Source organism: Pecten maximus, chromosome 10 (genome assembly GCF_902652985.1).
Source record: "Pecten maximus chromosome 10, xPecMax1.1, whole genome shotgun sequence".
Classification (NCBI taxonomy): domain Eukaryota; kingdom Metazoa; phylum Mollusca; class Bivalvia; order Pectinida; family Pectinidae; genus Pecten; species Pecten maximus.
The window spans coordinates 17526419-17549535 of NC_047024.1; the positions used below are offsets into that span (position 1 = coordinate 17526419).

The 23117-nt window shown below is 39.3% G+C and overlaps 1 protein-coding gene across 5 annotated transcripts in view; it reads left to right on the plus strand.

Moving 5' to 3' along the window:
* LOC117335465 (rho GTPase-activating protein 39-like) overlaps positions 1 to 23117 on the plus strand; it is a 151511-nt gene that overhangs the window by 102646 nt on the left and 25748 nt on the right. The window contains exon 5 of one of the 5 annotated variants that reach the window (XM_033895477.1): positions 13483 to 13566. In XM_033895477.1, the coding sequence (XP_033751368.1) occupies positions 13483 to 13566 (84 nt within the window). Of the gene's footprint in view, positions 1 to 10157; positions 13567 to 23117 lie in introns of those variants that run through there. The other 4 variants (XM_033895474.1, XM_033895475.1, XM_033895472.1 and 1 more) reach the window with 4 other exon arrangements.

The following is a 23117-nucleotide window of genomic DNA, read 5'->3' on the forward strand; positions in this document are numbered from 1 at the left end:
ACCTGTAATAAGTGATATTTCATCTTCACACAGTACCATCTCTATACAACGGCGTACTTCTGGAAACACCTCAAAATTCACAAAATTGCGGAGCGTCCGTTTCATCGACCGTATCGGTTGACGCCATTTAAAGTGTTACAATCTTCTTCTTGATGTGCTTAGAATCAAATGGTTATTGTCCCTGGGTTTTATGTTTCTGCTTTGGGAGGAGCTAAACTGTTCTTTTGTTTTTATAGGACATATTTAGAATTACATGTTAAATACATAGAATATATCTACATGTTTAAAACTCAGGTGACCATTACAATCTTGTCTCATTTTTACCTTGGCTTCTTTTGAAATAATTTCTCTTTTTATCAAATTCAGAATCATAATGGTAACAATCTATATATTAGTACTTCAATACTATTTTTTCCACAGAAGGGTTGTCATATAATAAATGATTAAAAAAAACATTGGAGAAGGAGTGAAGTTTCCCATTTTACAATAGACAGCAATGTCTTTATATGAACTTAAACTTGACTGAAACGGTATTTTCATTTATCAAATTTCATCCATGTTTCTTTCTCCAATTTTTTCAGACCCTAAAGCAGAACACAGAAGTTCGAGATGAGGAAGAAAGGGCCCAGCGACGACGTGAGATAGCTACACAAACACCTGTACCTCATACAGTAAGTATAGTAGTCCTCATACAGAGCTAGTAGGATGGCCCACGATTACTACAGATAAGGCTTTGTCTTAAAACCTCAAATAGATTTGATAAATTACAAATATCATTGTTGAAATACTGTTATGCTACTATTGAGGTTGAAATTAAAGAATGAGCTTGTTTTCTTTTTCATCCTAAAGATCCTGAGCTCATACCTAAATTGGATCTGGGAAAAGTTCTCAATTTGTGAAAATTTAAAGTGTTACCGTAATCATATATGTGGATACATTTCAAATTTACAAAATATCAAATAGGTTGAAGTTACAACAAAATATTTATATAAAGTAAATTTATATTGAAATTTAATTTTAATTAAAGTTAGATTTAAATCTGTATTGAATTACTGTGCTAGGTTATTGGTTTAGATAAGGACTGAAAGGATATTATCTTCTATAACTTTCTGGAAGTTGGAATGATGAGCTGCTTTTGTTGGCTGTATACAGCAATGCTGTACAAGGGAGGCAACTCTGTGATGCATATCCTCAATGACAGCTTTATGTTAACCAGTACTTTTAGCGGAGCCATGTTTAAAGGCAATCAAAATTTAACAACCTGTTTTCATATTGACTGTTTTTTATTGGATATTAATTAAGAAGTTGTGTAATAAATGTATAAGTTACCTGTGAATTTGTTTACACAGGTGTGGCATTTGTATTGAAAGTAGAACAAATGTCTAACTTAAGACCCAGTGTGTCCCGGAATAAGTAACCAGGTTAATTTTCCTTCAGATGTGTTTTAATATGTTGTTGAAGGTCACATTGCCATGAATTATATTGCTTTGGTTTCCAAATCTGTGATGGAATTAGGAAAGCGATATTTTGCCAGTATAAATATTGTATTGTTGACTGTCAAACACTACCTGACTGTTACAAAATAAATCCCATTGAGAAGTTGCTGTATAAAAGTCAAGATAGTATAGAGATTTCTATTTCGAGGAGGTCTAATCTGATATGGTTATTTCTGAATTTCTGTTAGCCCACACATACCTTTAATGGTTTTTATACTTAGTTTATTTGTGGATGACATTTTATATATTCTGTGTGTGTTTTAATTGTCTGCTGATGACCCTAAAATTTACAACTACAGACTGAACTGTCTGGCCAACATGATCACCATACCAACCAGAACAGACAGGATAAATGGAACTGGCATAAGAGCTTGGTTTCTGTTTATGTAAACGAAAGTAGTGAAGTTGTATACCTTACATGGTCTCAGAAATGTGAAGTCAACCTACCGGTACGCCCGTCGAATTGTCTGCATCTGTCCATCTGTCCGTCCGTCCAGTTAAAGTTTAAGTACAAGTTTCTTCAGTGGTCCACAGTTCAGTCAGATCACGTGTAGTTGTCCTAATTGTTGCTGTGGAGTTCATGTGGGGTCTTAACAAAGACAATATGGATTTAATTTGGAAAAAGACTTTTAGATTTTTAGATGTGTTTGGGACAATATGGATTTCATTTCCGGCAATGATAGCTTTTTAAATTTTTTTTTACCCATAATGGACTTATTTTTTTAGGATGATCATTATCAAGTCCATGAGTATCCTAAATATTAAACCATATAAAAAAAATCATTGAATAGGGTCAGATGGGCGTAATTGTGATCTGTCTGCAGTGCTCTTGCTTAGAAAAATAATAAAACTGGAAATTGAATATGGTTTTGCGAAATTGCATTTTATTCCCAATGGCATGGTTAGGTTTTATGGAGGATGAATACAAAAACTTGTATCAGTTACATGTAGGTTTAGGACGCAGGTTTATATGTTCACTACATGTAGGTTTAGGACAGGTTTATATCTTCACTACATGTAGGTTTAGGACGCAGGTTTATATCTTCACTACATGTAGGTTTAGGATGCAGGTTTATATGTTCACTACATGTAGGTTTAGGACAGGTTTATATCTTCACTACATGTAGGTTTAGGACGCAGGTTTATATCTTCACTACATGTAGGTTTAGGACAGGTTTATATCTTCACTACATGTAGGTTTAGGATGCAGGTTTATATCTTCACTACATGTAGGTTTAGGACAGGTTTATATCTTCACTTCATGTAGGTTTAGGACGCAGGTTTATATCTTCACTACATGTAGGTTTAGGACGCAGGTTTATATCTTCACTACATGTAGGTTTAGGACGCAGGTTTATATCTTCACTACATGTAGGTTTAGGACAGGTTTATATCTTCACTACATGTAGGTTTAGGACGCAGGTTTATATCTTCACTACATGTAGGTTTAGGACGCAGGTTTATATCTTCACTACATGTAGGTTTAGGACACAGGTTTATATTTTCACTACATGTAGGTTTAGGACGCAGGTTTATATCTTCACTACATGTAGGTTTAGGACACAGGTTTATATTTTCACTACATGTAGGTTTAGGACGCAAGTTTATATCTTCACTACATGTAGGTTTAGGACGCAGGTTTATATCTTCACTACATGTAGGTTTAGGACAGGTTTATATCTTCACTACATGTAGGTTTAGGACAGGTTTATATCTTCACTACATGTAGGTTTAGGACGCAGGTTTACATCTTCACTACATGTAGGTTTAGGACACAGGTTTATATCTTCACTACATGTAGGTTTAGGTCACAGGTTTATATCTTCACTACATGTAGGTTTAGGACGCAGGTTTACATCTTCACTACATGTAGGTTTAGGACACAGGTTTATATCTTCACTACATGTAGGTTTAGGTCACAGGTTTATATCTTCACTACATGTAGGTTTAGGACACAGGTTTATATCTTCACTACATGTAGGTTTAGGACACTGGTTTATATCTTCACTACATGTAGGGTTAGGACACTGGTTTATATCTTCACTACATGTAGGTTTAGGAAGCAGGTTTATATCTTCACTACATGTAGGTTTAGGACAGGTTTATATCTTCACTACATGTAGGGTTAGGACACTGGTTTATATCTTCACTACATGTAGGTTTAGGAAGCAGGTTTATATCTTCACTACATGTAGGTTTAGGACAGGTTTATATCTTCACTACATGTAGGTTTAGGAAGCAGGTTTATATCTTCACTACATGTAGGTTTAGGACAGGTTTATATCTTCACTACATGTAGGTTTAGGACGCAGGTTTATATCTTCACTACATGTAGGTTTAGGACAGGTTTATATCTTCACTACATGTAGGTTTAGGACAGGTTTATATCTTCACTACATGTAGGTTTAGGATGCAGGTTTATATCTTCACTACATGTAGGTTTAGGACAGGTTTATATCTTCACTACATGTAGGTTTAGGACGCAGGTTTATATCTTCACTACATGTAGGTTTAGGACGCAGGTTTATATCTTCACTACATGTAGGTTTAGGACAGGTTTATATCTTCACTACATGTAGGTTTAGGACAGGTTTATATCTTCACTACATGTAGGTTTAGGACGCAGGATTATATCTTCACTACATGTAGGTTTAGGACAGGTTTATATCTTCACTACATGTAGGTTTAGGACGCAGGTTTATATCTTCACTACATGTAGGTTTAGGACGCAGGTTTATATCTTCACTACATGTAGGTTTAGGACGCAGGTTTATATCTTCACTACATGTAGGTTTAGGACAGGTTTATATCTTCACTACATGTAGGTTTAGGATGCAGGTTTATATCTTCACTACATGTAGGTTTAGGACGCAGGTTTATATCTTCATTACATGTAGGTTTAGGACGCAGGTTTATATCTTCACTACAAGTAGGTTTAGGACAGGTTTATATCTTCACTACATGTAGGTTTGGGATGCTGGTTTATATTTTCACTACATGTAGGTTTAGGATGCAGGTTTTTATGTTCACTACATGCAGGTTTAGGACGCAGGTTTATATCTTCACTACATGTAGGTTTAGGACACTGGTTTATATTTTCACTACATGTAGGTTTAGGACGCAGGTTTATATCTTCACTAAATGTAGGTTTAGGACAGGTTTATATCTTCACTACATGTAGGTTTAGGACACTGGTTTATATCTTCACTACATGTAGGTTTAGGACGCAGGTTTATATCTTCACTACATGTAGGTTTAGGACGCAGGTTTATATCTTCACTACATGTAGGTTTAGGACAGGTTTATATCTTCACTACATGTAGGTTTAGGACAGGTTTATATCTTCACTACATGTAGGTTTAGGACGCAGGTTTATATCTTCACTACATGTAGGTTTAGGACGCAGGTTTATATCTTCACTACATGTAGGTTTAGGATGCAGGTTTATATCTTCACTACATGTAGGTTTAGGACGCAGGCTTATATCTTCACTACATGTAGGTTTAGGTCACAGGTTTATATCTTCACACAGACAATAGCTGATGGAGTCTTTGTTAGAATTTACATTTAATTTGAAGGTAAAACACCTGTCACTGAGAACCGATACTGGTGGGCAGAGAAATGTTAGATATTGATTGATGATGTAGATATTTATTGTTGATATAGAAATGGCTGATTCTGGTTGGATATTAATTTTGATGTGAGAGATTTGTATAGAAGATGTGTTGTATATAAGCCATGTTTATTTATTTTTTTACTTTAATACCTTTTGAAGAATTACATTGAAAGTGTAGACATGTTTCTTAGAGAACGACTATGATACATCTTATACTTATGATCTAATCAGGTTTTTATTGATACAGATCACTTTCTTTTGATGAATATTCAAACTCTAATAAATTCTGCTGTAGTAATTTTCTTTCAGGCTTTTAGTCCTCTACCCCTAAAATAGATCCATCTTAATTACACCCTTGCCAACTGAGAGAAAAATTATCAGATGGGTGGGCAGATTTACTTTATCAGTTGCCAAATCATTATCTTATACTGAAACAGCTTCTTTTAAATTGTATCTTCTAGAAAGGAAAAGTGGAAATCTTCACAAGTAAATCTTATATATTGTATCCTCAGAAATATGCTCCAATATCCATTGTGACATCTTGAGATGTAGTAGTTTTCCTTTATGACATCTTTCGATTTCATGTTGGCAGTGAAGCATTATTGTATGTAGGAATTGATTAAGAAAATAAATATTTAACAAATAGTAAGTATTTAAAATAGTATTAGCTGACTCTGGTAACGTAGAAAATGTCCACTTCAAAGTAACTGCTTCTTTCAATAGTCACACGATAATACAATGCATATATCTCACTTACCCACAAGTCACCCAACAACCTGTCAGTACTACACAAAATCAAATACAGTGGAACTTCGTTAACTCGAAGTCGACGGGACCACGAAAAAACTTCGAGTTATCCGAGTGTTCGAATTAAGCAAGTTATCGTTTTTGGTGAAAAGTTTGGTCAATATTTGTCAACATTATATAATCATTATAACTTCGCTCTGTCGCTCATCAGTTTAGTGTGAAGACTGGTCAATACATGTAAATATATATGTAATGTTTCGTTATGTCACTTGTAATTTGGTGTAGTTTTGCCGATATACAGTCACGATAAAGTTTCTTTCACTTAGTCACTTCAATAACGATCTGATGTGCAAGTCATGTTTGCAAAAGGTAAACGATAAAACGGAATTCGACAAAATAACAAGTTATTAATGTCAAAACAAATAACCGTTTAAGTTTAACACAGATTGCATACAAAACGTAACAGAACCATTACCTTTTATTGGACATATATAAAATACTGTTTGATCGGCCTACTTACTTTTTATTGATAACCACGCCATTTCCATGTGTATTAGCACCGGAAGTTGGGCTGCGCATGTGCGTATAAAATGTTACTGTAACTGAGTTGGCGTTTTATCCGATTTAATAGACAGCACTGACCGTTACAGTTGAACTCTGAACACCTCGGCAGTAATTACGCTATTGTTTCAGCAGTTTAAAGATTTAATAGGCGCCGGTGACTGTGTCATTTCTACACCTGTAAAAACATCAGCCGGGTAGATCTACCGGTGTGTCAGAGATTAGTTCCGCTTGAGCGAACGGGGTTGTTGACTATCGTGTGTACTGATATCGGCGACCGCCTTGGGAAATTACCTGATGTAAGTAAAGCAGTACTTTTTATCACCAAGTCTTGTTGATATAAGATTCAACAGACAATTTCTTTTATGAATTTATGAAACACTTATAATAGCATGTAGGTAAGTAGTGTCGATATGTTCAGTATTACAAACGGAATTTAGCTCTTAAAAATGTCGGCGTTTGCCACCGATCGACGAAAATTATACTTCGAGTTATTCGAACATTTCAAGTAGGATTTTTATTGTTGGGACCAAATTTTTACTTCGTATTATCCGAGTTTTTCGAGTTATCCGAATTCGAATTTTCCGAGTTTTTTTTACTAAAATAAAGAGAGAATTCGGCCGGGACCGGCGAGGTACTTCGAGTTAAGCGGGGTATTCGAGTTATCCGAGTTCGAGTTAACGAAGTTCCACTGTATAGATATATATCAGCTCACCTACATCATCATTAATATCAAACCATCCTGCCATATTCTACAGCACTTACAGTGGCCATCCATCAACATTTCCCTTAAATCACTACTAGTCCTGAATGGATTTGGATGAAAATTGGTATGGAGCATTATTGGGCAAAGGAAGGCGTGGCACCCCTGGGGCATAGGTCTGGGGCCTCATATGGGAAATAGTGGTAAATCCTTTGATTTGCTACTAGTCCTGAAGATTGAAGGGATTTTGATGAAATTTTGTCTGGAGCATTATTGGTCCAAGGGAATTCTTTGTTGTCTCAAAGGAGGGATATGGCTCCCCTGAGTCTGGAGAGATGGGAGCCCAATAGGGGAAATACGGCAAATTTGACAGGATTTGGTAGAGGCAGCTCAAAAAGTAGCAAAACATTTGAAGTACAACTTAAATAAGAACATTTTGCCAAGATTACTCATTATCCAGATGAGTAATGCAGGCCCTCTGGACCTTTTGTTTTTTTACCCAAAGAAGTTGTGAAAGCAGCATTTCTTCTCATTGCGCTTTTTTATGCTAGAGAAACTAGTTATCTCATACTGAGTGGTGTTAACAGATTTCAGGAGATAAAAACACACCGTTTGTCTGGCATTGTGTAACGGAAATGGTAATGAGATTTAGAGAAGCCGATAGACCAGCAGGTGTCAGACTATAGAATACATCTCACCTGCACTGTTGCTAACGAGCAGATGGAAACTTTTGTAGTTCTGGAAAGTCATCGTTCTATTTATAGGTCTGTTGTAAAGGGATATACTGGACAAAAAGCATCTACTTATGTTCTAATGAAAAGTGTACACCTCGATTCACTGTATAAACAAACATGTTTCATTTGTGGAAACTCTTCATCAGTCTAGCTAGATCCAATTACAAATGTCCAGGTGGTCATAACAGGTTTGTTAACAATCGGACCCTACAACATTTTTGTCTCGCAAGTGACGATAGTGAAGCGAAACTATGGTAGTGCTTTTCCAATGGGGATGTTTTTGTCAACATTTCACTCTAAAGTTTGGTATTTAGATCCATTGCTCAAAATGTGTAAGTGCAACTTCAACTAAACTTGATAAATAGTTAGATCACATAGTGGGTATCTCAACACAGCCTTCATTTACAGAATATCATCCGGATTTTATGGTCCAGTGACTCTGGAAAATTAGGGATGCTGCATACAGTGTATCTTGACTTTTAAAGTTTCTCTATTTACACATGTCTATAATGTGGACAGGGTGTTTCCATACTTTAATTGTCGTTGTTTTTGGAGAAAATACTGAACTTTTTGTGAAGTTTTGAGTTTGCTTAAACTTATGTTTCTGAAAAAGCGGGACAGGCATGGCATATAATAATGTGTAGTTCTTGTCTACACTATAAAAGACGTAGGCGAGGTGCTCCGGAACTCGACCATTCGTTTCCCCTGGAGTCAATTAAGTCCCTGAAGAAAATGTGTTTCTTAGGTTTTTAGCTATTTTCTTAAGTTATTGCCATATGGAATAGGTACTGCCTGTATACGTGAATAAAGTATAAGATTTTAAGATTTAAAATAAAAAATAATCACTCCTACTAAAAATAGAATGATGTATGATGATTACAGGTGCAATTGGCGGGAATTCCCCAGGAGGGGTTCCCTCATCAATTGTAAACATCAGAGTTACTGTCTTTCGAGTACTGGTTGGCTTTCATATATGACATTAAACCTATACAATAACAGCATTTGTCAGGTAGCAAATACTTTTAAACTTAATTTGATATAAATTCCACATCATTTGAACTTAAAATGAGTGATTGAGGGGATGGAGTCACTTGTTACAACATATAGTAAAATAATTCGTTGTGTACGACCTATTAGCCGAACAGTATAGAATGTTTGTGTACATTATCAAATCAGCAGGAAATAAGATTTTAAAAGCAATGAAATTGTGATCCCAGCAGAATTACAAGTGAACAGCATACACACTTGTGTATTTACACAATGCTTGCATAAAATCTATAATCAAGTCTGTCACTCTCAGGTTCAGATTTTTTGAAGGTGACAGCAGTTTTAAAGGTCATTAGAAAGTGTTTTTAAAATGTAAGGAAAGCCGGAACTTTTACAATTTGTGCAGAATATTCCTTTAATCATAAAGAAACGTTGATGATTTTTAAAAGTGTAGATAATTGAATAAGGTTTTTGAGTTAGATGTGTTCCCCAATACTTTACGAGAGTGAACATATTCCTGACTTAGTTCAAAAAATAGTTTGGATTTGGTCATCCTTCAGAGTTGAAGTTTGTTTGTTTGTTTTTGTTTAACGTCCTATTAACAGCCAGGGTCATTTAAGGACGTGCCAGGTTTTGGAGGTGGAGGAAAGCCGGAGTACCCGGAGAAAAACCACCGGCCTACGGTCAGTACCTGGCAAATGCCCCACGTAGGTTTCGAACTCGCAAACCCAGAGGTGGAGGGCTAGTGATAAAGTGTCGGGACACCTTAACCACTCGGCCACCACGGCCACCACGGCCCCCTCAAAGTTGAAGACAAATGTCAGAGTCGGTGTCATAAATTTTTTAGGAAAAAAATTAAAGTTGTGACCATCTCCTGTCTCCTGGCTATGTTGAAGTACCAGTGTGCCAAATGTGAAAACTCTTGGGGAAAATTGTTTTTGCCTTTTTAGATTTTAAAGGAAATTTTTGAACTAGAAAATGATGATGGAGGACTTGTTGGTTTTATGTACGTATATATGATATGGTGATGATGTAGGATGGAAAAGGTATGTCAGTCTTATTGTGTATGACAGGATGTGGAGACTTGCCCTACAGATGTTTTTCAGGAAATCTGTACACTGTGTTGTAGAGAGATATGCTTGGTGATACACTAGGAAAGGTCAGCATGTGTGCGGTGACACTTTGCTATTTTCCACGATACATTCACATGTGTTTTTACTACACTAATGTAATACTTATACAGACCCTACCCATTGAAATAGGCTTGTTACAACTCTTTACTCCAATGCGCTCAGCCATCCAGCTATTACAGAAACCTGATCACTAGTCCCTAGTATCAAAGTCACCTCGGCTTGGCTGTATTGCTACTGCCTCTTTAGTACAGTAGCTAGATAGGTGTTAGGTCCAGAAGTCCTAGAGCTGAAATGGCCTATCCATGATGCCTACTTAACTTAGTAATGAAACTCAAGGACATTATTGAACCCATTGGTGTAGACTATGGAGGTCTCTCACATGTCTGATAAAGCTCAATGGAGCCTACAGTGCTCTGAAACGTTACACCTCTTAGTGTAATTAGTCAAACCATCCATAGCTATAGGTGATCAACTGATGTCTGGTCTTATTGTGTGAGGACGTGAGACATTGTGTTAGGATGTGGGACATTGTTTGAGGATGTGGGACATTGTGTGAGGATGTGGGACATTGTGTGAGGACGAGGGGCATTGTGTGAGGACGTGGGACATTGTGTGATGATGTGGGACATTGTGTGAGGACGAGGGGCATTGTGTGATGATGTGGAACATTGTGTGAGGACATGGGACATTGTTTGAGGATGTGGGACATTGTGTGATGATGTGGGACATTGCGTGAGGATGTGGGACATTGTTTGAGGATGTTGGACATTGTGTGAGGACGGACATTGTGTGATGAAGTGGGACATTGTGTGATGATGTGGGACCTTGTGTGAGGACGTCGGACATTGTGTGAGGATGTTGGACCATGTGTGAGGACGTCGGACATTGTGTTAGGATGTTGGACCATGTGTGAGGACGTCGGACATTGTGTTAGGATATTGAACCTTGGACAAGGTTGTGGGACATGTTATGTAGGCGTATCAACATCAGGATATTAAATGACACTGAGCTGCAGATGACAATTTCTTCTGGAGATTTATGATATATAGTATCTGAGTAAAAGACGGACAAAAACACTGCAAACTCCAGGCCTCCGCAGGAAACAGACGGATGTGTTGATGAATAATATGTAGTTAGGAAATGGCTGTTATTTATCAGTGAATGACAGGCGGATGTAGTCCACAATACGCAGTATAATGGTTGTGCAGACAATGACATTGACAGGATGATCACAATGGAATTGTACTCCAGAACAAGAATTCAGAAAAAATGAAAAATTTGAAATATGTAGATGGAAACATCAGGAAAAAGAATTTTACATACAGAAAAGAATCTAAATTGGTGAAAATAGCACACACTTACAAAAACATAGAATAACTAAACAAAAACTTTTATATCAAGTCTGAAGTTGACACAAGTTGACACAGGTTTTAGTGGCCGACATCTCCCAACATTTATACTGTTCGGTTGTTGACTCACACACACCTCACATCAAACCGGTGCCAATAAGTTTGTGTTTTTTGTCAATATTTCTCTGGACGGAATTTGTTGTTTGTTTGCCTGGAATGTCTAATGACGTGTGTGCATGATAAAACATTCTATGGAATCACAAACTTTCTTTCCCATCGTTACGATTAAAATTGGAAGAAAGAGTTCTAACAAGGGAGATAATTCAGTAAATAGGATACAGATAGACTTGCACAGACAAAAATACACAGGGAGTTATAAATGAATAGATTGAGAAACAATGGTAATGAGGAGAGTAATGGAAACAATTGGGAAATAGTGAATAATTAGAGCAGGTGTAGTTATCTAAAGAGAAATAACAGGCTGAGATAAGGCTAGTGCTTTATATAGGATGTAGGAATCAGATCATTATTGTGAACAGATAGAAAAGAATTAGCGACATAGACAAGTTATTTTGGAATAGAGAGAAGAAATTCGATGATAGAAATCAAAAGCAATGGAGATAAATGCTAGCTATTTTGGACGGGAGAGCCATCAGGGATAGATATTGGAGGCAGGTTCAATAACTGTTTGTGTTGTGTAAGTCTGGCTGACCCTGTTGTGGTACGGAGGCTGACTGATGCACCTGATTAGGCTACTGTTACTGATACAGTATTGTTCTTGGTCATTCTGGCTGAAGTGTGGTGCCCTCGATGTTGTGGCATGTACAACATGTAGATGACCCTCAGTAGAGATGTATACATACTGGTAACTCTGGAGTATAAACAACCTCAAAGGCTTTTATCTTCAATGTGCGTTTTCTGATACAGGATGTGGAGAGATACTTTTTATTTCCATTTCATGGAAGTTAAATACACAGTTTGGGTGTGGATTCAATATCTCGAAACAGTCTCAGTGAAATTATTGAGTGGATTTTCCTGAACTCTATAGTGAATATGTTATAGTAATAAAGGAATCCATCATATGTTCAGCAATATTTTTGAAATGAAAGATTGTGGTTTAGATATTGGGAATTTTTAATATACTGTCCGGATTGTCTGGGTCAGTTTTTGTGGCCGGAGGTGATGACCACTCAGTGCTAGGTATCAGGATCAATATCGGACACCATACACACTGGACCACGCGGTACACATGATATTGACATAAGTATTGAACATTACAAATGAAGTTGCAGAGCCATTGTATTGCATTGTAAACGAAGCTGCAAAAACCGCTGGTGGGATCAATTATTGCCGGTTGATGAATGATATATATATACACCTGTATATGATTCCTGTACGGAAAATTAGATAGGAAATATACAAACGTGGATTTGATGTGTAATAAGTATCGTGTCTATCAACACTCATCTTCAGACACCAGCTGTAGAGGCTGACTGTATAATGTACAAGTCACTTGCGGATGTTGACATCTGATGACGCTGTATTGAAGTACCTGGTCCGTCATTAGGTCACTGTGAATGTGTTTATCCAGATAGCAGCCCCACGGATTATGTAACTGTTGTCTGGATTTTTGTTACCCGTACAATATTACCTTGATTCTGGTGGATTTACTGTTTACAAAACACAGATATCTATTTTCGTTGGATTTACATTGAGATGTGTGGTGTATTTTAATATCCTGTTTCCTGCGACATCTCCATCAGATTTCTGGAGTTTTATGTAAATGTGAAAAATTGACTAAGTTTATACAAGACTTTTAGAGTATTTGACCTTCCTTATCTGATTTCAGTGTCCAAAATATTAGCCTCTCTAGCATGCTCGGCAGTTATATAATACACATGTTGAAGCTTGCTTGTCCAAATGACTAATTCTGTGTTGCTTTCATCCTATACGATTATCAATGGATGGGAGACCAAAGCAATATGTCATCATAATTTCTGTTGTGCTGGTATCCATGGTTACTGATGCCGAGATTGACTGACATTTCTGTGATGGGCGGCAATGCGTCCATAGGTAGCTATGCCACAATTTTTGCGATCCTTTTCTGTATAACTACCCTGCCACTTATCTACCTCTTTTTCATCTTTTGCCAAAAGCGGAGGGAACACACCAAACATGTGAGGACCGGATCTCTCAAGTCCACTAACACCACGCAGACAAGTCCAAATGTCTCCAGGAAGGTAAGTTCTTAGGTTATGTTGGATGTTTGGACAACGGGGGGGGGGGGGGGGGGGTGATAGTGTCCCAGGGGTGAGAATTAATGTACCCTCTACTAAAGAGTGGGGGGTATCTGGATGGTGGGGGTGGGGGTGGGGGAGGGTGGTCCCTGAGGGGTGAGAATGTACTCCAAAACCCAAAAGTGGGGATTTATGTGTTTTATGTGCATGGGGGTGATTATATCCAGGGTTGGGGAGATATATTTAATCTGCTGTTCTCTGTAAAAATGTCCAGACATGTGACAATGTGAGTATGTAAATGGCAGACAGTAGAGATGAATTTGGTTACATAATTATGCCCTTCAAACACTCATTGACTGCCAGAAACAATACGGGCTATTAGGTGTAGGGTTCGGAGGGGGTAAGGCTGTTTAAGAGAGTGATGGGACAGATAGTTTGTTTTTTCATGCATTCAATATTGCATGTAATTGTTTTATTGCAATTTGTCGGACAATACAAACTCATCAGATGGATAGCTGTTTCCCCTCTGTAACTTCTATAAGATCTCCCATCTATATGATCTGGGTTGGTCCACTCTGTAGTATAGGGTAGACTTACTTTGAGACCTGCTAAGTGATATGAACTTTGACTATAGAGTACAGCTCTATCTATCATTCTGTGGTTTGTTTTACTGCACTAAGAGAAAGTAGCTGCTGACCTTTGACCTGTCTGGCAAAGCATGCACTGGTATGTTTCTGAGCGTCCCAAGCCAAATAGTTTGGTAGTGAGCTAAAGAATAAAAATGAAAAAATGTTTAAAGTTAAATTTCTATTTCTGGTTTTTTCTTACCTAGAAAGCCCACCTGCTCTGATTTGTAATAGAGACTAATAGAGACACAGACTTGGATTACCTCCCTTAGTTATTATGTAACAACATATTTAACAAACATAAAGATTACAATTGACCTAATCAATATTAGTCTGGTTTACACAATTTGGGTTGATGGTTGTTAATCTCCAGGACAGCAATGCCGTCACCAAACTGTAACTAGCAATTTCAATAAAGACTGTAGCCTCTTTTTTCATTATATCTTGGATTCCCCTCTTTCCTAATCATACCCCTATAGCTAATGAAAAAACCCACGTCTTCATTTGACTGTAGCAGTGTTTCTATTTGTTTTCAATTTCTCTTTTTAAAAAAATATCACATAAGCAAACTTGAAGAACTAACACAAATCTATACAAAGCCACAAAATCACCCATTCTAATTTTTTCTATGGAGAAAAAACCATTTGAACTGGTGAATTAAACTTGTAATTACATGACTGTATAGTCATTATTGAGGTTCTGTAAGCCAGTCTGGTATTATTAGGGATGACTGTACCGTAGGTAGATTTGTATAATTGAGTACCACAGACGAGTGTACACCTGTGAGCTATGAGATCAATAAGCAAGCTTCAGAGGCTGAGTTGTATCATTTACATCATCTTCTGTGTAAATGACAATAGAGGCTTCAATTGACTTAATTTACCGGAGGCTATGAACAGTTACAGGTACTAGCTAGTGAGTAAAAAGTATTGCTGACTCACTGAGTAAAATGTACTACACAGTCGCCGAGTCACACATACTACTGACTCACTCAGTCAAAGGTAGCTACCGAGTCACTGAGTCACACATACTGCTAACTCACTGAGTCTATGTTACTACCGAGTCACTGAGTCAAAGGTACTGCTGAGTCACCAAGTTAAACTCACTGAGTCTATGTTACTACAGAGTCACTGAGTCAAATGTACTACTGAGGGATTACTAGATGTACCAACACTTCTGAATCAGACTGTAGTTATCTTATTGATCCTGTAATTTAATTAATAGTAGGGTGGGTCTATTTCATGACATTGGTATAATGCTTTGATGGCCTTCCAGTTATCCTGTTAAAGCTTCACAAATTTCTGTTAATATGCCTCTCTATTAGTATTCTTGTCTTACTTTGTACTTTCATGTGTAATTGTTTGCATTTTGGATTTGTACTTTGGTGCGTATTTGTTTTGGTTTTCGCTTTACCTTAGCATTGTATACCCAGATTTGATTTGTCAGAATGAAGGGAATGTACACATAATATGTAGACCGACATGATGCCTGCTTGCTGCATTCCAGTGATGATTACAACATCAGTAAGCTATTGGTCTGTAGGCGGTGACATATGGTCAGTGTGACCGCTGGGCCTAATTAGTTCAGCGCCACACTTGTCCTATCCATAATTAAATAGTCCCTTCCAGACAATAGTAGCATAGGTAATCCATTGATGGCTCATTGATTGACAGTCAGATCCAGAAATTATTCCAATATATACCACTCTTGAGTTGTAATGTCTACAAATGATGACATTTCACTGAGGTCACACCAGGCCCTGAGATCTCCATTACTTGACCTTCGATGGGGTTACACCTTGCCTTGAGATCTCCATACATGACCTTCGATGGGGTCACACCTGGCCCTCAGATCTCCATACTTGACCTTCGATGGGGTTACACCAGGCCCTCAGATCTCCATACATGACCTTCGATGGGGTCACACCATGTCCTCAGATCTCCATACATGACCTTCGATGGGGTCACACCATGTCCTCAGATCTCCATATATGACCTTCGATGGGGTCACACCTGGCCCTCAGATCTCCATACTTGACCTTCGATGGGGTCACACCATGTCCTCAGATCTCCATACATGACCTTCGATGGGGTCACACCTGGCCCTCAGATCTCCATACTTGACCATTGATGGGGTCACACCAGGTCCTCAGATCTCCATACTTGACCGTTGATGGGGTCACACCATGTCCTCAGATCTCCATACATGACCTTCGATGGGGTCACACCATGTCCTCAGATCTCCATACATGACCTTCGATGGGGTCACACCTGGCCCTCAGATCTCCATACTTGACCATTGATGGGGTCACACCATGTCCTCAGATCTCCATACATGACCTTCGATGGGGTCACACCTGGCCCTCAGATCTCCATACTTGACCTTCGATGGGGTCACACCATGTCCTCAGATCTCCATACATGACCTTCGATGGGGTCACACCATGTCCTCAGATCTCCATACTTGACCATTGATGGGGTCACACCATGTCCTCAGATCTCCATACATGACCTTCGATGGGGTCACACCTGACCCTGAGATCTCTGTACTTGACCATCATTGGAGTCACACTAGTCCTCAGATCTCCATACTTGACCATCATTGGGGTCACACTTGGCCCTCAGATCTCTGTACTTGACCTTTGATGGGGTCACACCTGGCCCTCAGATCTCCATACTTGACCTTCGATGGGGTCACACCAGGTCCTCATATAGCTGTTAGGTGTCTAATAAGCTTGACATGTATGCATATTATGTTATATCAGATTGATGTTACATGAAAACTTTAACAGATGAAGATACAAGTCCAGTTTAGTAACATGCCACAAACTCATGCTCAAACATTAAACCACTAACTACTTCATCATGGCATTTAACAATTTCAATGGTTTGTACTAAAAAGAACATGTACAGAGAGTTAAAGCATCATATCAGACGAGTTCACACAATAGATTCTTACTTTTAACATTACATGAAGGCCTTGCAGTTTTTGTTTCCACAAAAAAAAATATAGCTATGTACTTTTCAGTGATTTCTTTGATGTGGTGCATTCATGTAAACTAGAGATAAAATGCTATAATCTGGTAAAATGTTCTCAGCTATAAACATTTACAATGGTATGATGAAAACAGGAACTGAAGTTAGTACCGTATTTATCTATCAATAAACCCTTGTCTGTAGTACCGTATTTATCTATTAATAAACCCCTGTCTGTAGTACCGTATTTATCTATCAATAAACCCCTGTCTGTAGTACCGTATTTATCTATCAATAAACCCTTGTCTGTAGTACCGTATTTATCTATCAATAAACCCCTGTCTGTAGTACCGTATTTATCTATCAATAAACCCCTGTCTGTTGTACTGTATTTATCTTATCAATAAACCCCTGTTGGTGTCTCCTTGACACCTGTCCTCATATGACCCTGGCTGTTGGTGTCTCCTTGACACCTGTCCTCATATGACCCAGGCTGTTGGTGTCTCCTTGACACCTGTCCTCATATGACCCTGGCTGTTTCGAGGATGTTGAAGGCTTAAAAACAAAATACAAAGTTCAGTAGAAAGGCAATTGTCTTGTTATAAGGCCACACCTCTTTACTCCCTTTGAGGTAAAGATTATACATGGGCTCTGTAGGGGCTGGTTATCTAGGTATCAGATCAAATCAGAACAGGTATTGATTGAGATGGAAATCTTCAACTCCACCATAAGACACTGATACTGATATTGATAAGATGCACAGGCATATATTGCTGGGGGTGGGGTCAGATTGGGGTCATCGGTTGATCATATCAGTCAGTACAGCATGCTGATCTTAGGAAGATTAGGGGCTGAGGATTCAGTCAGTATTAGATGGGGACTAGGGACTGGGGATTCAGTCAGTATTAGATGGGGACTAGGGGCTGAGGATTCAGTCAGTATCAGATGGGGACTAGGGGCTGGGGATTCAGTCAGTATTAGATGGAGACTAAGGCTGAGGATTCAGTCAGTATTAGATGGAGACTAAGGGCTGAGGATTCAGACAGTATTAGATAGGGATTAGGGGCTGAGGATTCAGTCTGTATTAGATGGGGACTAGGGGCTGGGGATTCAGTCAGTATTAGATGGGGATTAGGAGCTGAGGATTCAGCCAGTATTAGATGGGGACTAGGGGCTGGGGATTCAGTCAGTATTAGATGGGGGACTAGGGGCTGGGGATTCAGTCAGTATTAGATGGGGACTAGGGGCTGAGGATTCAGTCAGTATTAGATGGAGACTAGGGGCTGAGGATCCAGACAGTATTAGATGGAGACTAGGGGCTGAGGATCCAGACAGTATTAGATGGGGACTAGGGGCTGAGGATCCAGACAGTATTAGATGGGGACTAGGGGCTGAGGATTCAGTCAGTATTAGATGGGGACTAGGGGCTGAGGTTCCAGTCAGTATTAGATGGGGGACTAGGGGCTGAGGATCCAGACAGTATCAGATGGGGACTAGGGGCTGAGGATCCAGACAGTATTAGATGGTGACTAGGGGCTGAGGATTCAGTCAATATTAGATGGGGACTAGGGGCTGAGGTTCCAGTCAGTATTAGATGGGGGACTAGGGGCTGAGGATTCAGTCAGTATTAGATGGGGACTAGGGGCTGAGGATTCAGCCAGTATTAGATGGGGGACTAGGGGCTGAGGATTCAGACAGTATTAGATGGGGATTAGGGGCTGAGGATTCAGCCAGTATTAGATGGGGGACAAGGGGCTGAGGATTCAGTCAGTATTAGATGGGGACTAGGGGCTGAGGATCCAGTCAGTATTAGATGGGGGACTAGGGGCTGAGGATCCAGTCAGTAGATTCAGACAGTATTAGATGGGGATTAGGGGCTGAGGATTCAGACAGTATTAGATGGGGGACTAGGGGCTGAGGATTCAGTCAGTATTAGATTGGGACTAGGGGCTGAGGATTCAGTCTGTTATGTATCACAATTTGTTTTTAATGATAAAAGAATACATCACAAGCTTGTTCAACATTTTCCACATCAAAGTGTTCAGTTGATCTTCTTGGAGTTATTGATCATTGCTAGAATAACTTCATCTGTATGTCACAGAATTCTTCCTGTTTCCTGAATATTGAACACATCAGGGAAATCTCTACAAGTCAGATATAAGAACTAAACCTTCCATCCTAGGACCAGTGATGACTGACGTACAGAGGCTTTTAAAATATCACATTTCCTTTGTTTGTTTAAAACTGACATTTGTTTACTTTTGAAATCCTAGCCAATCATTTCACATACATGTAGTCTACAGCATTCTCTCTGACCATTACCAGTGTAATAGCATACAGGAAGTAGCTATACTGATGTGTTAGGTACTGATTTGTACTGTACTGTGATGGGTAGTACTGATTTGTACTGTACTGTGATGGGTAGTACTGATTTGTACTGTACTGTGATGGGTAGTACTGATTTGTACTGTACTGTGATGGGTAGTACTGATTTGTACTGTACTGTGATAATGACTCGAATATGTTAGACATCCAAGTCTTCACATACACTTTATAACTCCTATATCAAATGATGTGTAATCCTATTTCCTCCACTCCTCATCTGGTTTATCCTTTCCAATACTAATGCAGTTCTTTATCCCTTTCCTACTTCTATTACCAGTAAGATTCTTCATCCCTTTCCTGCTTCTATTACCAGCAAGATTCTTTATCCCTTTCCTTCTTCTATTACCAGTAAGATTCTTTATCCCTTTCCTGCTTCTATTACCAGTAAGATTCTTTATCCCTTTCCTTCTTCTATTACCAGTAAGATTCTTCATCCCTTTCCTACTTCTATTACCAGTAAGATTCTTCATCCCTTTCCTCCTTCTATCACCAGTAAGATTCTTTATCCCTTTCCATCACCCTCCTTCCTTCCTGCCACTCCCCTTGCGATGCCTCTTTTTCTCCCTGTGATGACTTTCAACACAACTCTTTATCCTTGTCCATCTCCTCTTCTCCCTCTCTCCCTTCCCTTCCCTTCCCTTCCATTGCCTTGCTTTTTCTTTTTCTTTTATCTTTGTTCATATTCATCTAATTCTCCCTTCCTCATACTCCTTCCCCCCTCTTACTCCCTTCCCCTTTCTATCCCCTCCCTTCCTCACACTTCCTTCCCCTCCTATTCCCTTCTGCCCCTCCCCTTCTTTCTCCCTCCTCCATTCCACTCCACTACTCTTCCCTATACTTGTCTTCAGTGTAATCCCCAGTGTATTGATGAACCCTGATCCAATCAAGCGTACCCCTGGTGTGTATACAACACCTAATCATTACCACAGTCCCTATCAGGGCCCCAGTCTCAATTCATCTAAATTCCTCCTTAATCTCTCCACAACTGCTATCTAGACATGCTGAGAATAGCTGTGCTATATATACCTGTGAAATCCCTGGAGGGGGAGGTGGTGGATATTGGGGGATATTTCACCCCAACTTCCTCTGTGTTGTATATAGCAAGGTCATAATGCTGGAAGAAGGATGGGCTTTGTGAAGCTGGCTTACCTTTGGAAAACTAGGGTACTGTATATTTATGAGTTATGATTTGTAGAAAATTGCATGGAGGGAATTTCTCTTTATACTTTACTGTGTTCTTGTATATTCATTATTTTGGTTACAGTGAAAATAGTCTCATAAAACGGCACATGAAATGGGTCTGATACTGTAGTAAAGATTTTAAAATCTTTGTAAGATCAGATATTTTTCTTATAAGGAAATTGGAGGAAATATTTTTAGTTTCTGGTACTAGAGGGGGATGGGTGGGGGAAATATTGGAGAGTTTCTGGTACTAGAGGGGGATGGGTGGAGGAAATATTGGAGAGTTTCTGGTACTAGAGGGGGATGGGTGGAGGAAATATTGGAGAGTTTCTGGTACTAGAGGGGGATGGGTGGGGGAAATATTGGAGAGTTTCTGGTACTAGAGGGGGATGGGTGGAGGAATTATTGGAGAGTTTCTGGTACTAGAGGGGGATGGGTGGAGGAAATATTGGAGAGTTTCTGGTACTAGAGGGGGATGGGTGGAGGAAATATTGGAGAGTTTCTGGTACTAGAGGGGGATGGGTTTGGGAAATATTGGAGAGTTTCTGGTACTAGAGGGGGATGGGTGGAGGAAATATTGGAGAGTTTCTGGTACTAGAGGGGGATGGGTGGAGGAAATATTGGAGAGTTTCTGGTACTAGAGGGGGATGGGTGGAGGAAATATTGGAGAGTTTCTGGTACTAGAGGGGGATGGGTGTGGGAAATATTGGAGAGTTTCTGGTACTAGAGGGGGATGGGTGGAGGAAATATTGGAGAGTTTCTGGTACTAGAGGGGGATGGGTTTGGGAAATATTGGAGAGTTTCTGGTACTAGAGGGGGATGGGTTTGGGAAATATTGGAGAGTTTCTGGTACTAGAGGGGGATGGGTGGAGGAAATATTGGAGAGTTTCTGGTACTAGAGGGGGATGGGTGGAGGAAATATTGGAGAGTTTCTGGTACAAGAGGGGGATGGGTGGAGGAAATATTGGAGAGTTTCTGGTACAAGAGGGGGATGGGTGGAGGAAATATTGGATAGTTTCTGGTACTAGAGGGGGTGGGTGGAGGAAATATTGGAGAGTTTCTGGTACTAGAGGGGGATGGGTGGAGGAAATATTGGGTGGAGGAAATATTGGAGAGTTTCTGGTACTAGAGGGGGATGGGTGGAGGAAATATTGGAGAGTTTCTGGTACTAGAGGGGGGATGGGTGGAGGAAATATTGGAGAGTTTCTGGTACTAGAGGGGGGTGGGTGGAGGAAATATTGGAGAGTTTCTGGTACTAGAGGGGGGTGGGTGGAGGAAATATTGGAGAGTTTCTGGTACTAGAGGGGGATGGGTAGAGGAAATATTGGAGAGTTTCTGGTACTAGAGGGGGGTGGGTGTGGGAAATATTGGAGAGTTTCTGGTACTAGAGGGGGATGGGTGGAGGAAATATTGGAGAGTTTTTGGTACTAGAGGGGGGATGGGTGGAGGAAATATTGGAGAGTTTCTGGTACTAGAGGGGGATGGGTGGAGGAAATATTGGAGAGTTTCTGGTACTAGAGGGGGATGGGTGGAAGAAATATTGGAGAGTTTCTGGTACTAGAGGGGGATGGGTGGAGGAAATATTGGAGAGTTTCTGGTACTAGAGGGGGGATGGGTGGAGGAAATATTGGAGAGTTTCTGGTACTAGAGGGGGGTGGGTGGAGGAAATATTGGAGAGTTTCTGGTACTAGAGGGGGGTGGGTGGAGGAAATATTGGAGAGTTTTTGGTACTAGAGGGGGATGGGTGGAGGAAATATTGGAGAGTTTCTGGTACTAGAGGGGGATGGGTGGAGGAAATATTGGAGAGTTTCTGGTACTAGAGGGGGGTGGGTGGTAATAATTGGGAATCTCCTGACGACTTGATGTTGAAATGTGATTCATTAATAAAATTAGTATACAGAACATGTAACGAAATATAATTATGGTGTGGTTATATTTCGTAACTTAAAACTGGGAACTGTTATATACAGCTGTTGTAACTGTTGACTTGTATATGAAATTTGGTGTAACATCCTGGCACACACCAGGAACAAAGGAAGCTGAGATCAACACCATGTAGGTGTATAATGTGTTAACTTGTACATTATAACTTAAAAACTATGGTGTTTCTTTTCTGGTATCACTTCAAGGTTTTCCATTTAGATCCATTACTCAAGAAATATAAATTTAATCTAACTTAATATTTAGTTAGATCACATCAGACATCTCAACACAGCCTTCATTTACAGAATATCATCCAGAATTTATGGTCCAGTGACTCTGGATGCTGGGAATCTTGACTTTAAAAGTTTTGTGATTAACTCAGTTTCTCAAAATATATCAATGTTATTTTAACCAAACATGGAAGATGGTTGCATTGTAGTATGGGAATCTCAACACCTGACAG